The 14,542-nt window shown below is 33.8% G+C and overlaps 2 protein-coding genes across 5 annotated transcripts; one reads left to right on the top strand and one right to left on the bottom strand.

Annotated features, from left to right (window-relative positions):
- Positions 1-2,785: 2,785 nt before the first annotated feature.
- LOC127119279 (2-phytyl-1,4-beta-naphthoquinone methyltransferase, chloroplastic) lies at positions 2,786-7,725 on the top strand. Its single transcript, XM_051049485.1, has 8 exons — positions 2,786-2,964; positions 3,034-3,098; positions 3,183-3,273; positions 4,792-4,874; positions 5,110-5,243; positions 5,330-5,391; positions 5,567-5,666; positions 7,513-7,725. The coding sequence occupies exons 1-8, from the start codon at positions 2,854-2,856 to the stop codon at positions 7,611-7,613; spliced, it is 747 nt and encodes a 248-aa protein (XP_050905442.1). The 5' UTR covers positions 2,786-2,853; the 3' UTR covers positions 7,614-7,725.
- Positions 7,726-7,819: 94 nt separating this feature from the next.
- On the bottom strand, positions 7,820-11,406 carry LOC127119278 (cysteine-rich receptor-like protein kinase 2). Of its 4 annotated transcripts, none has more exons than XM_051049484.1 (8): positions 11,219-11,406; positions 9,814-10,491; positions 9,596-9,709; positions 9,372-9,511; positions 9,076-9,286; positions 8,744-8,978; positions 8,470-8,620; positions 7,820-8,374 (listed from the first exon to the last, which is right to left on the bottom strand). In XM_051049484.1, the coding sequence occupies exons 2-8, from the start codon at positions 10,403-10,405 to the stop codon at positions 8,036-8,038; spliced, it is 1,782 nt and encodes a 593-aa protein (XP_050905441.1). In that variant the 5' UTR covers positions 10,406-10,491; positions 11,219-11,406; the 3' UTR covers positions 7,820-8,035. The 4 variants fall into 4 exon arrangements, with proteins under 4 accessions (XP_050905441.1, XP_050905440.1, XP_050905439.1 ...); XM_051049483.1 differs by having other exon boundaries at positions 9,814-10,595; positions 11,219-11,402; XM_051049482.1 differs by having other exon boundaries at positions 9,814-10,581; positions 11,219-11,402.
- Positions 11,407-14,542: the final 3,136 nt, after the last annotated feature.

Genomic DNA, 14,542 nt, shown 5'->3' with positions numbered 1-14,542 from the left:
AGCCTTCAATAAACCTTTTGCAGTAATCGGCCAAACCTAGAAAACTTATGATCTCAGTGACAGACTTCAAAGTTTTCCATTACAACACAACATCAACCTTTGACGGTTCAACAATAATACCTCTACTAGAAATCACATGACCTAAGTGTCAGTTTAGTAACGCCTAAGAGGGGGTGAATTAGGTTCTTTGAAACTTTTTTCGGTTTATGAAAAACTTTATTCTTTCTTTTCTGGTCATGTTAAGCGATGAACGGTAAAGTGCGGAAAGGTAAAGAACACGAAGAGATATTCTGGTTCCCCTTACAGATCGAGAGTACTCCAGTCCCCTTTCAACATGAAAGAGATTTTACTATTGTTAGGACTTTTACAAGACTCTTCCTAGTCTTTCAATTAAGACACTAACAATCACACCAAGAACAATCCTCTTGGATATTTCACTAAGTTCAAAAAGAGAATAATTCTCCCTTTTAATGAACCTCTTGTTTCCAACAATCCTGGACAACAAGGATAAAGCAACAATATGAATTTTTTACAAGTTTTTGACAAGTGAAAGTAATCTATCAATCTATTGATTGATCTTCTTCTTTAAAGTAATCAAACTTCTTTATGACAAACAATTGCTCTAATGATATGGATGAAACTATATGAATATTTATGAAAATTCTGTAAATAGTTTCACTAGAAAATTTTGATCAAGAACACTTGAAATAAATTTGAAAAGATGAATGAAGAAGATTGTTTGAAAATATTTTGTGATAAAGGAGGTGTGTTCAAATTCTGCAGAAAAGTGTTATATATAACCCTTAGATACCTCTCTAAATGGTTATGATACATGAAAGGATGTCATGGTTCAAGAACACACTCCATAGAACATTTTCATGAAAAAATGCAATGTTTTCTACCACTGGTTCAATGGTAATCGATTACCCAATATGGTGTAATCGGTTACACTTGAGCCAACGTTATAATATTTGAAAAACTACACTGTATAATCGATTACCAAAAGGGGTGTAATCGATTACTTGCTGTAAAACTTGCCTTGCACAGCAGCACACATAGCTGGTAATCGATTACTTAATGTTGATAACCTATTACCACACAGCAGAATGGTAGAATGCAATTATAAATGAAGGTGACTGCTACAAGATAAAAATTTAAGAGACCTAAGCAGCCAACACATGAATGAATGATAAAAACTATAACACTTGACTTATCATAGAGAGAATGAGAACTTAATACCTTAGCACTTTGATCGAATCAATAGCAATCTTCAAGACTTTGAAATACTTTGAAAGGAAACACTTGAGGTTGAGTCTTGAATCATTCTTTTTGCAATGCATATATGTTGAGCATGTCTTCATCAAAACACTTTGAGAAGCTTGTCTTCACACTAAGAAACTTACTTTCAACAATTCTTTGTTCATGAGGTTCAAGCGTCCCTTGAAGCTTTTCTTTTGTCATGCTTGACAAATCCTTCGATTCTTTTATGGCTACAATTACATGATTGAATTTTGGAAGCAATGACCTCAAGATCTTTGCGATATCGATGTTGTTGTCAACACTTTTTCATACATCCTGATTTGATTCATCGGTCTTGTTACTCTAGTGAAGAAATCAGTCACACTTTCACTTTCTTCCATCTGAAATAACTCATACGTTCTTTTGTGAGTTTGTAACCTCACCTTTTTCACCTTCTCAACACCTCCAAAAAATTTCTCTAGGATATCCCATGCTTTCTTGGATGAGTCTACATCACCAACTTTCTCAAAGTTGTCTGGATCAACACATATATGGATTATAAAGAAAGATTTATAATCTTTCTTCTTCAAACCTTTATGTGAAGTCTTCTATTCATCTGTGGCATTTCTCAAATTGGTGTTACTCCATTCTTCACAAGATCCCAAACGTCTTGATAGCAGAAGACGACTTTCATCTGCTTACAAAAACTATCATAATTCTTGCCATTTAAGATGAGAAGATTTATTGTAAAATTCCCATTCGGATGAGAGGTAATTGTTCTATGCTTCCCAAGAATCGCAACCAACACTCTAAATACCAGATGTTTGAATTGATCTTGATAGAATAAGATTCAATCGCTTTTTCAATTGATTTAAGATTTTTGTTCTTCACTTTTCACTCGAGTGATTCAACCATACATTGATTGCAAGATGATACCCTCACACAATGATTTAAAAAAGAAATAAAATTTGTTAGAAAGAAAAGGGGAAGAGAAGATAGAAAATTAAGGTTTAAGAGAAGAGAAAAGATATAGTTTTTTATTCTACTGAATATAAAGTTTCTCCCTTTCTGAATTCACAATTGTGAATTGTCTCTGTCTCATCTCTTATTACAAATGCAGGGTACCTCTCTATTTAGATTAAGATTACTTGCACATCAAATAATCTCAAACTAACTAACTTCGACTAGTTGCATTTGACTCAATCGAATACATGCACCTCCGTCTATTAAAAGTTGGATTCAACTTGCTCTGGAATACATGCAAATTCAACTATTACAAATTATATTCGATCATTATTCTATTGAATACATTCGACTTCGAGTCTGTCGAATACTACATCTTACAAGCATACTTAACACAAAGAATTGCATATTTAACAACTTTGAGTGTATATATAACATACAAAAGCGCAAATAATTTATTTTTAAATTTATATTAGTTAATTTCTTTATAATTTTTTTTAAAAAAATTATTTAAAATTATTAATTTATTACCCGGGCAATTAAAAACGGTAACTTAGCTAAATATATACCCTTCCTAAAAAATACTTGTATTCAAATGTCCGGTACTTGACAAGTCACGGCTGGGCTGTGTTGTGTTGTGTTGCTACAGAGATGCTGACGGCGCTTGCTCCTTATCCTTCCTCCACATTCCGACCAACATCCATTCGCTGCGCCAACGACCGTCAGGCTCTGTTTAACCGCATCGCTCCTGTCTATGATAACGTACGCTGCTCTTCTCCTCTCCCTTGTCTTCTCCTGTCTTCCTCACCTTTCTTTCTATCTTTTGTGCAGCTGAATGATTTACTGAGCTTGGGCCAGCACCGGATTTGGAAGCGAATGGCAGTTTCCTGGACTGGGTACGTATTCACTTCATTTCCTTCAAAATATTACTACTATTTTCTATTTTTAATTTCATTGTTTTTGTGTGAATTTGGGAACAGAGCAAAAATGGGGGACCGTGTGTTGGATGTATGCTGTGGAAGTGGTGATTTAGCATTTCTCTTGTCCAACAATGTTGCCTCCCATGGCAAGGTCTTCTCTCAATCTTTCTCTCCGGTGAATTTATATTTTATTTTATTTTTTTCAAAGTAGCATAGTGGCTGAAATTCATCTTTAAGACTATGTTTGAATATTGCAAAACTAATGGAGCGGAATGACGTGGAGATGAGTAAAAATGGAATTCCATTATTGGGGTATTTCATGATGAAATAGACCAATTTTTTCATTCCACCTAAATTGGAGGTAAAAAAAAGGAAGAAAAGTGATGGAATGGAATACATTCCATCATATTCCGTTTCATTCCATCCTTTTTTTAACTAATCCAAACAATGGAAAATAAGTTTCTACCATTCCGCTCCATTCTATCAATCCAAACATAGTCTAAAGGTGAACAAGTGGAATATCGCATATTCTAACCCGCACCCTGCAACTGATATCCCTACACAACTTACCAGGACTTTGTAAGTATTCTACACTTGCTAGTGAATTTATTGTTACTGATTAGATATAATTTCACTAATTGTCCGCATAGATTTTATTTTTCTAGATAAAGAAGATCTTGTAAGAGGGATAATTACACAATTACTCTAAGTTATAGGATCGATTTTCATCCATTCATTTCTCTAAACTTGCTACATTAGGGTGCCTGTAAATCCACTTCAGGATACTTTGGAATTCCTCAATATGGTTTGCATATTCATTATCAATTATCAAGTATATCAATCAAAGACAGTTTGCATGGCAATAGTCCTCTAACGCTAGTTTTCACATAAGAAAAGAGAGTAAGTGATTAAGAATTTTGATTTTGCCAAAATCATGATCATAAACAAATGATTTTCATCCTACTTCTTGCATGGTGAAGATGTCTAGTTTTAGAGCAATATGCACTTTTCGGATGCTTTTTACATAGTATCTAAGAGCCATTCAGTTCGGAATCAAGGTTGTTGTGATGTCACCTATTCCCCCAACTATGAAGACATTATAATATTAAAAGTATTAGGGGAGAAAAATAATTAGACTGGAAATTCAAATGTTTCTCTATTTTATGTTTGGAAAATCTCTAATTACAGTTAAATTGCTATTGAGGTTTTAGTAGCCTCTTTTCTTCCATTTAAATTTGTATCTGTAGTTCCATTAGGATGCATTTCACATGATTACTTAGGAGCCTTCTAGTTTTGAATCATTGTCATTGCGTTGTCAGACCTCACAAAGATGTTCATAAAAACCATTTTAAAAAAATAGAATTGTTACAAAATTATTAGGGAAAATAGCATTGGGGCTAATCTACAAACTGAACTGCAAGACACTTGAATTTGCCAATGCATTTTATTCTTAATCATTTTTATTATTCAGCATTTAAGCAATTTACAATGACTCAAATGTTCAAGATACATTAACATGATATCCAAAAAAACAACTCCTTGATGGACTTAATTTAACACTAGCTTGAGCTTTCAATTGGTTATGTATGATTATTGGCGTCGTGCTTACATAAGAATTACTCTAGTTTTTATGGTAAAATTATGGTTTTTTGAATCTTTTGGGCGGCAGGTGATTGGTCTTGATTTCTCAAAGGAACAGCTAACGGTTGCCTCATCACGGTCGTTTTCAAAGAACTGCCACAAGAATATCGAGTGAGCATGGGTAACTTTTGCAGTTTGCTAACATTAGATTAGATAACATTCTGGAAGTACTTTTAACAGAGAAATATGCCCTGTCCATATTTAATCATTCATTTTTTCTCTCCAAGTTCTCTGATATAAAGCTAAAATAGTAATCATAGTGAAGAGGAATCTTGTGATCAAGTTGTATCTTAGTATCATTGGTGATAATATAGTACGGAGATCTTAATCATTTGTTGCAACCTAGGTGGGTTCAAGGTGATGCTCTTGACTTGCCATTTGATGATGGTTGGTTTGATGCAATCACTATGGGATATGGTCTTCGAAATGTTGTTGATAAGCGTAAAGCCATGCAGGAAATATTACGTGTACTGAAGCCCGGTAGTTGTTATATTTAACTCAATATATTTATCAGTATTTATATAATATAAAATTTTACACATGAAATGCTTTCTTTTCACTTTCAGGTTCTACAGTGTCTATCCTTGACTTCAATAAAAGCAACGAGCTGCTAACTTCTTCATTTACGGTATATCCTTGCAATATTAATATTTCACACTGATTAAGTTTAGAGGAAAGTTTACTCTCTACATGTGTAAATGAATCTTAAATAATTACAATGAAGATTTCAGTTAACCTACTTTCGTCTTTTTTTTCCGCCGGTGAGAATGGAAGGTCTAACCCTGAATTTTTTCTTCTGCTAGGAATGGATGATTGACAATGTTGTTGTTCCTGTAGCCTCTGTTTATGGCCTTTCAGAAGACTACAAATATCTAAAGAGTTCCATAAGAGAGTTTTTAACAGGTTTGTTTTCAATTGAATTTATCCGATTAAGCTTTTAACTGAACATGCTTTAGTATATTTTTAACAAGTTTTTTAATAGGGTTATTATGTTGTGTTATCTTATCTCTGTTTTCTCCGCACTAGATAATTTGTGAAATTCTGGTATCAGATATAAGATGTCGAAGGTAATGTTACGACACTGATATCTGCTAACACACAATGGATAAGATAAACAGAATGGTAAAGCAAATAACACAAGCAATTGTTAACCCAGTTCGGTGCAACTCACCTACGTCTGGGGGCTACCAAGCCAGGAAGGAAATTCACTAAAATAGAATTAGTTCAAAGACTCTCCGTACACTTCAACAAGTTACAGTCTTTCTCACCTAATCTCTACCCGTGCAACTTCTACCTAAGCACTCTTAGATAATGAGAACCCACTCACTTCCCTTACAATCACACACCAGTGATTTTAAACAACAATCCCTTGTGAAAAGAAAATACTTTTCAATTACACATTCTTGATTTTACTTCACAGTTTCAATCAAGAAGACACACTCTTGATCTTGCTTCAAAGCTTTGATCAAGAAGACACACACTTGATCTTGCTTCACAGCTTTGATCAAGTAGACACACACTCTTGCTTAACAATTTTAGAGTGACAAATTACAATCACAAATCAGTCCAATTCAATCATCAATGGATGACTTGAATGACCTACAAGTCTTACGACTAAACAGACACAAACCCTAGCTCTCTCTCTATATTTCGCTCAGTCTTGGTTGTGTGTTCAAACAGGTTTTCTAAGTCCCTTTTTATAGAAGCTTTCAGCTGGGCTTGGACATCTTGAAAACCCTAAATCTATTTTCCAATCAAATCTTTTTATAACAGCTGTATAGATCTCCTTGAAAAATAAGTAAATCTGGTTGTAATCCATGATTGAATGCGCCAGCTAGCCATATCTTCAATCATCCAAAGATTGCCATTAATTGTGCAATCACAAAACACCAGACATTCATACTGAATGTTTTGTGTACAGGATGTCATGACATTGGGTCTGACATCCTGGAAAAATCCTGCATAATCAAATAATTCCTTTTATAACTTCCAGCAGGTACAGCCATATCAGATGCCATGACATTGTGTATGTCATCTGAAGCAATCCTGCATGAACATGTCTTTCATTTAAGCTCCAGCAGGTACATCCAATATCAGAAGCCTTGTCATTGTATGTGGCATTCTGAAACAATCCTGCATGCACATGTTCTTGAATTCCAGCAGGTACATAGGATATCTTATGTTAAGACATCACACATGACATCTTGTGAACACTCTTTGTTTTACCAAAATTGCTGCCAACACTTAGAATCAACAATTTGAAACCTACTTTGTAAATGGCCCTATAGGCTATAGCTACTTAGCTAGAAAGTTGAGTACCGAAAAGTTCTTCTGAGCTATCGGTACTCTTATGTGATTTAGAGAGCTTGAGAGGAGAGTATCTCTCGCCAAAGAAGTAGCTCTCATGGAATATGGAAAAGCCCTGTGCAAATGTAAATGCACTCACACGATACAAAAACCAACACTTTGTTAATAATTTAATTTCACTGTTATTACTTTATAAGAGTGAGGAATTTTACTACAAACTTTGCTAAAACTGCTTCGGTCTTTACCAATGGTGATAAGTCTCTATTTCAATTCGTTTTATTCTGCATTGAAGGATGAGCAAGTGAAACTCGTATGGTTCATATTCGTGTTTAGTAAGAGGAAAATGACTGGCAAAGAAAAGGGAAAAATAAGCTGTCATGTTTATTGATCTTAGAACTTTGTCATGTTGATCACATAATTTAATAATCTTCTTTTGATGCAGGGAAGGAATTGGAGAAACTTGCTTTAGAAGTAGGATTTTCGACTGCCCGACATTATGAGATCGGTGGAGGACTCATGGGGTGCTTGGTAGCTAAACATTAGATGAGATTTAGGGATCATCTTTTTGTACCAATGCATTAAATAACAAACCAGAGCTCTTTTATCTCCTAACATTCTACTGTTAATTAATTATATTTACAAAGTTTGAAGGAAATGCTCTCCAATCATGTTTTCATCTTACTTTTTCTTAAATAACGGTGCTGTCATGATTGTTCAAAATTCCAAACTAGTAACTATAAGCTTCTACATATCAGATTAACCTAAATTATATAGTATATGTGAATCATGGAACTATACAGTTTATATTATTTTCTTCCCACAATTGTATTAGAAAGTTTGCTTTAACAAGTAACTGATCCGATGCAATGTTAGCAACCTTCAGTGTCGTAGTTCCTACTAGCTAAGCCAATTTACTTGCGGCATGATAGACTTGCTGTGTGCAGTGGTTTTCTCTGCACTCATGGTCATCTGGGATAGAAAGAGCTATGCGACATAGTAGCAATTGAATCAGCTGCATTGGGGAGGTAAAATGGGTCACCACTTGTGTCATGGAGTTCCATAGTACTCTCATCTAGGAAGGGTGGATTCGAGGGAGCAATGAGAGGCTCCTCATTCTTCGTTAGCATCTGTAATGCCTTTGACATAGTTGGTCGTAATGAAGGGACCTCTTGAGTGCATAGAAGTCCTATGTGAACCACTCTTAAAAGCTCATTCTTAACATCACTACTATTGTGATCATCGTGCAACTCTATATTTGGATCAAATAGTTCTTCAGAAGCCCCTGACTGAAAATGCTTCCATGCCTGATGTTGCAAGAACGAGTGTCAGATAAAAGATACAGAAAGTTCCGTAATTGAACAACAGTCAGAACAAAACAGCAAAGGAATCTGCAACTGACCACTATAACTAAGCTGTCTGAATATTCTAATGCTTTGCTCCTGTTGTTCTGTCTTCCAGTAACTATCTCTAGCAGTAACACTCCAAAACTGTATACGTCCACTTTTTCTGTTAATTGACCATGAGCTAGATACTCTGGAGCCATATACCCCCTGCAGGTCCAGGTATAAACTAGTACATAACTATTTCATATATAATACACTTCTCTTTTTTTGCAATAGTAATTTGCTTTTTTTCAAAACTTTTAGTATTTACGAAAAAAACACAATACGTACAAGGTTCCTGCAATAGCTGTACTTATGTGGCTCTTGTCTTCTTGAAAGGACCTGGCCAAACCAAAATCTGCAATTTTAGCTCGAAGCTTTGAGTCCAATAGGATGTTGCTGGCTTTTATATCTCTATGAATTATCCTGATTTTGGAGTTCTCATGCAGGTAAACTAATCCTTCAGCTGTCCCAATAATTATTTCATTTCTCTTTCCCCATGTTAGTTCTCTGCCCTTGTTTTTATCTGTCATGCATGACAAACGTTAAATTGATAATCACTTAATGGTCAAAGCGAGGTGTTATATGCAATAGCTTAAACAAACACAGTTTCTGAAAAATACCAAAAATGAAGCGATCGAGACTTTTGTTGGGCATATATTCGTATACAAGCAGGCTTTCAGGTCCTGAACAACTGCATCCTAATAGTCTAACTAGATTCTTGTGTTCGACACCGCTAATTATGTTGACTTCATTGTAGAAATCTGCTGCCCTGTGTCTGTTGTTGAAATATAACCTCTTGATAGCAATCTCTCTTCCATCTGGTAGAACTCCCTGCAATAACAAAATTATTAAGAACAGCTTGACATGAATTAATCTCTACTCATTTTGTATATATGCCTTCAGATAAGAGAAATACTTTATAAACCATTCCAAATCCTCCATGCCCTAACTTGTTATTGTCATTAAAAGATTCAGTAGCTTTTTCCAATGTAGAGTACTTGAAATTCAAGCTTTTTTCCTGAAGAGTCTTTGCTAACTTTTCTGCATCATTTGATCCTGTAAACCAGAATGACCATTCAAATCAGTAATCATTCTTAATGTAATCATGAACAAATAGCGATAAGCTATTACGTTATATACCTCTTCTTTTCCTTTGAATGTATCTTTGTTTCCAGATATAAGCTCCTATAATCACTCCAACCACCGCAACGATCACGGAACTGACTACTGCAACGACTATTACTAGAACATTACCTGCACAAGTCAAGATCGATGACGATGCGTGCTCAAGACATGCTGCATCATAGCATTTTTTTTTGTAGTCCACTAAAAAATGTTAAGAACTATGATTTATTCACCTCGTGAACTCGTATTTTCCACTTCCTTGTTAAGAAAATCAATGTCGGAGTACCTCATGAAGCATCCGGTATTGAGTGCCCGTCCTTCTGACGAAGGAAGGCATCCCAATATCGATGACGATGCGTGCTCAAGACATGCTTTGCAAGACTGAGAGTTTAAATTCCTCCAACAATCAGCTAGAACATAAGCAGATTCATTTGCTGCTTCTGATACAACAACTCTTCCTCTGGCATAGCCTTTATTTTTCACTGCATCTTGAACTGCTGTTAACACTGCTTGCTTCGCCGCTGCTTGAAAATCCGAGTTCTTCTTAGTCGTGTTCCCACACACAGCTCTATCTCCCGGTCCTTTATATTCATTAAAGAAACTATAATTCTCAGACCTCATGAAACAACCGTCGAGGTAAATGCGACCGGAGTTATAAGGGAAGCACTGTGGAAGAACTGTGCGTGCCTCGGCATAACACAAGACACAGTCAAGTAATGAAAGATCTCCATAGCATTGTGCTAGGCCATAGTTAGTATCAAGTCCTGTCCCTGTAACTGCTTTGCCGAAGCCGGTACTACGCATCTGCTCGCTGATCTTCTCCATAGTTGCGACAAAATTCGGAACGAAGATGGTTGTGTTGTGCTCTAGTTGAGAACCACATGTTACCAGAACTGTCTTGGCTCTTGATTCTGCCATTACAGTTTGTGATAGTAATGCAAACGTGATGAGAAGGTGTGTGAGACATTGAGAGAAAATGAGAGGGATTGCTTTCTTCATTTCTGGATGATACAATCTGAATAAGTTTCAAATCTACGAGTAAACACCAAATTTTTCTAATTACATTTTTCAATTTTTGTTTGTATAGTTGACTTAAATAATAAAGATTATACAAAAATAGCATAACATGTTGCGCGCAGACAAATCCTATTTCATTATCTATATACTTTTATACATATTTTAGGAGATAGTATTGCAACAGAGTTTCTGAAATACTATGATTGGATTTGTAATATTTTATTTATAAAACATAGATTTTATAGTAATACTACTAAATAGGGAAGAAATCTAGTATTTTATTAAAATTCAAGAAAATTAATAAAGTTTATATATGGACCACGTCGATATCAAACACTCCTACAATATTTTAATGAAGTTTAATTAAATATTTGGAGAAGACTTTTTTAACATTTTCAATACACCATGTTCATTAATGAAAATATAAATAGAAAATATTGGTATTAAATTAAATGGAATTAATTAAAAAACCTTACAAGACACAAGAAACTTTGTCTTGTATTCTACACTTTCTTTTCTTATGCAAATATATAGTAGCAGTTCAACTTGAGAAATTTGAAAGAGAAAAGCAAATATATTTGTAATAAGAGAGTACTGGGTAAAGACGCATAGAGTTCTTACCTTACTCGTGCCTTGCTCTGAGCAGAAAACACTGAGAATTGAATACTATCGTGAATCCATCGTTGTTGTCTGGTTTGGTTGTAGTGAAGAAGAGACGGATCATGGTGCGTGTGTGTGTGTAAGGTGGACTTTGAAAAGTGTTTGTTTCTTCTCCGTTGAAAAACTGAGTATGCATTATGAGACTTGTTGACTTAGTCCAGACTACGCGGTTATGTCGTATATCTCTTCCATTTACTATTTTGTCCTGTATCTTCAATATTCTAACTTATTACACACGCCATATATTAAATTCAATACGATTAAAAAAATATTATTATTATTTATTACTTCCTCCTCCGTTTCTTTCAAGTGTTATTTTTTAGAAAAAAAATTGTTTTTTTTAAATGTCATTTCAAAATTTAATATAGTATTGATTGTAGTATTGTCAAAATTACCCTTAATCATTTATTATATAGAAAGAAAAAAATTAAATAAATAACTAAAAAATTAAGGGTATTATAGGAAAAAAAATCATTGTTTAACAAGTAACAATAATAATTAGTTATTTTGGTATGTGTAAAAAATAAAAAAAATGACATTTAAAAAGGAATGGAGAGAGTAGTAGTTATATAATATATTATTTTAATACGATAAATTTATGAATATGTCTCTTATAGAATAATGATGTGAGTTTAAGAAACTCAATTTAAATATGATTTTGAACAGCCATGTAGAAAGCTCACGAGCAAACATGTTCATCCACATGATCAATGGTCATCAATCCACATGAAATATTAGTGATCAACGTGAAATTCTCATTACTCAATAAAAATGTGAATGCCACAACTATCCATATTGAATATAAAGTGTTGAAATTTAAATTTAACATATTGAAAACAATGATAATGAAAGAAATAACAGAAAAATATTTCAAGGTTTGTTAAAAAAAAATTATGTTAGTTAGAAATCATGAAAGTAACTTATTAATGTTAGTTGTATTTGTATCAACTAAAATGTTTAATATTGTTGTTGTTGAAATTTAATATTTTATAATTCTATTGATTTTTTTTATTTGTTGATGTTTATATGATTTTCTTTATTTGTTGATGTTGCGGTTGATATTTAAGGTATAAAGATTTGATGTATTTTATTGTTGTTGAGATTAAATGTTTAAAGATTCTATTGATTTTGTTTTTGTTGTTGTTATAAATGTTGTAGTTGATAATGATGAAGAATATTTAAAATTTGTCTATAAATGTGATGTTTTGCAGATTAAAACTAAAAAAATAGGTTAAAATTAAAATTATGTATACATGACTTTATCCATTATTTAAAACTGAAGTAAAAAGTAGCACAATTTTTAAAATCCAAAAAATAGTTGTTGTGGATCGAACCCATGACCAATGTCACTTTTCCCGATCGATTATTCAAAAATCGAGGAATAAAGTGGTTGGTTTTCATGTAGTCATTTGTTACCTCGCTTGTGTAGCCGAGGTTATATCTCATTCGCGTCCAAGGTGAAATAACAACAATTTTCCTTATCAAAATTACTATAGAATAATAATTTGATGGTTCTTTTTATTCACATCTTTTCTCTTCTTTTTTTAAAAAACTATTTTAACTTCTTTATTTTCTAATAATTTGATGGTTTTTTTCATTCATTCACCTCGGTGTCTATCTGCATTTAGAACTTCTGTAATCTCAGCTCATTTCTTTCATTTTTTTTGTGTGAATTGTTTCATGTTGCTTTTCACATTGTCATTGGTAAGGTAGTACATCATTAACTAAAAGAAACAACAACAACAAACTCATTCATTAAATAAAATAGATAAATTTTACAAACGGGAAGAACATTCAACAAATCAACTAATACTCTTAATCAATTGAAAGTATTAAAAGGGAAATAAACTAAAACTTAAACCACGACAATTGTAAAATTTCCGAATCACATATTATCAGGGAAAGTTTTACCTCGTACCCCTACAATTGTACCCATACCCCTACAAATAAATTTTTTGGACCAAAATACCCTTATATAAATAGGGTATATTTTTCAGAAATGGATTTTTTTCCAGTTGCGTTTGAAGACTTCCAGAAGAGTATTTTTTGGCATTGTAAACCAGAATACTGAGAGTAAGTCTTCAGGTTCACAAAATGTATACCAGAACACTTATTCAAAGACTTCTGGTTCGCTGCATTTTTGGGGCATTGAACCGAAACTCTTTAAGAAAGTCTTCCGGTTTGTAAGAGTATATAGTGGAACTCTTTCTTAAAGACTTCCGGTTTGCATGAACTAAACCGGAACTCTTTTAAGAAGTGTTCCGGTAGTCAACCAAATTTTTTCCATATTGGAACTCTTTTAAGAAGTATTCCGATAGTCAACCAATTTTTTTTCCACATCGGAACTCTTTTAAGAAGTGTTCCGGTGCGTTTTTTATTTTTTTTATTTTTATTGTTTATTTTTTTTTAATTTATTTTTTTTAATAATTCTTTTGTTATAATATTTTTTTATAGGGGTTCGAAGACGAGGTGCAGATGGTAGGATTCCAGACTACAGTTTAGGCCGGGGCGCATCTTCATCTGCAGCAGAGCCGATTGGATATCCATGAGGGTCGTACGATACGTCTCTTTTGGTAAAGTACGAGCATCATGTTGCTCCCCATTTATGGTTTGGTGAGGTAAATAAACGGGATATATTTGAAAATGAATAATATTTGAATATTTTATATTGTGTTTTCTAATATGTGTTTTAATTGTTTTTAGGAAAAAGGTCCGAAGAAAGAGTTAAAGGTTGTTGGACACAGACTAAAGCTTACATCGAGGGTTCCACTCGCTCTTCCACAACAGATGGAAGGTTGGGTATCTAGGTCTGAGTTATCTTCAATTCAGAAAACTAGTTTGAACAAGATAAACACAAATCTGATATCTACATTTGTGGAAAGATGACATCTAGAGACATCTTCATTTCACAAATCTGGTATTTGTATCTGCATTACTTTGCATTACTTCGCATCAATGTTTGGTCCCTCCCCATCGTGACGAACCAAGAGAGGTACCAGTTTCTGTTTATGACGCAGGACCATCTGATCCTAATTGGGCTCGTGTATCTACATTGATTCATCGTTATCTGAGACAGGTTAATGCCGAAGAGGAAGATCCACAGTTTGCTGATTTATTTGAAGCTTTGCATATTTCTCGTTCACATTGATTTATGTATTAAGTTTTAGAACTGAATATGATAGACATAATATAGTATTCATGTTTTGATTACATATTCATGTTTTGAGTACATATTCATGCTAATATAGGCGTAAGTAATTGGCAATGTTGTAGACGTCCTGCAAA

Source organism: Lathyrus oleraceus, chromosome 2 (genome assembly GCF_024323335.1).
Source record: "Lathyrus oleraceus cultivar Zhongwan6 chromosome 2, CAAS_Psat_ZW6_1.0, whole genome shotgun sequence".
Taxonomy (NCBI): Eukaryota; Viridiplantae; Streptophyta; class Magnoliopsida; order Fabales; family Fabaceae; genus Lathyrus; species Lathyrus oleraceus.
Note: the sequence above shows the minus strand (reverse complement) of the source record. Positions and strands in the feature narration are given on the sequence as shown.

Excerpts from the sequence above, each read along its gene's own strand:
- LOC127119278 (XM_051049483.1), bottom strand. The coding sequence starts at position 10,579 with ATGAAGAAAGCAATCCCTCTCATTTTCTCTCAATGTCTCACACACCTT. Across the intron at positions 9,710-9,813 it reads GGAAAATACGAGTTCACGAG|GTAATGTTCTAGTAATAGTC; the intron begins GTGAATAAATCA and ends TGACTTGTGCAG. Across the intron at positions 8,375-8,469 it reads CAGACAGCTTAGTTATAGTG|GCATGGAAGCATTTTCAGTC; the intron begins GTCAGTTGCAGA and ends TTGCAACATCAG.
- LOC127119279 (XM_051049485.1), top strand. The coding sequence starts at position 2,854 with ATGCTGACGGCGCTTGCTCCTTATCCTTCCTCCACATTCCGACCAACA. Across the intron at positions 2,965-3,033 it reads TCGCTCCTGTCTATGATAAC|CTGAATGATTTACTGAGCTT; the intron begins GTACGCTGCTCT and ends TCTTTTGTGCAG. Across the intron at positions 5,392-5,566 it reads TGCTAACTTCTTCATTTACG|GAATGGATGATTGACAATGT; the intron begins GTATATCCTTGC and ends TTCTTCTGCTAG.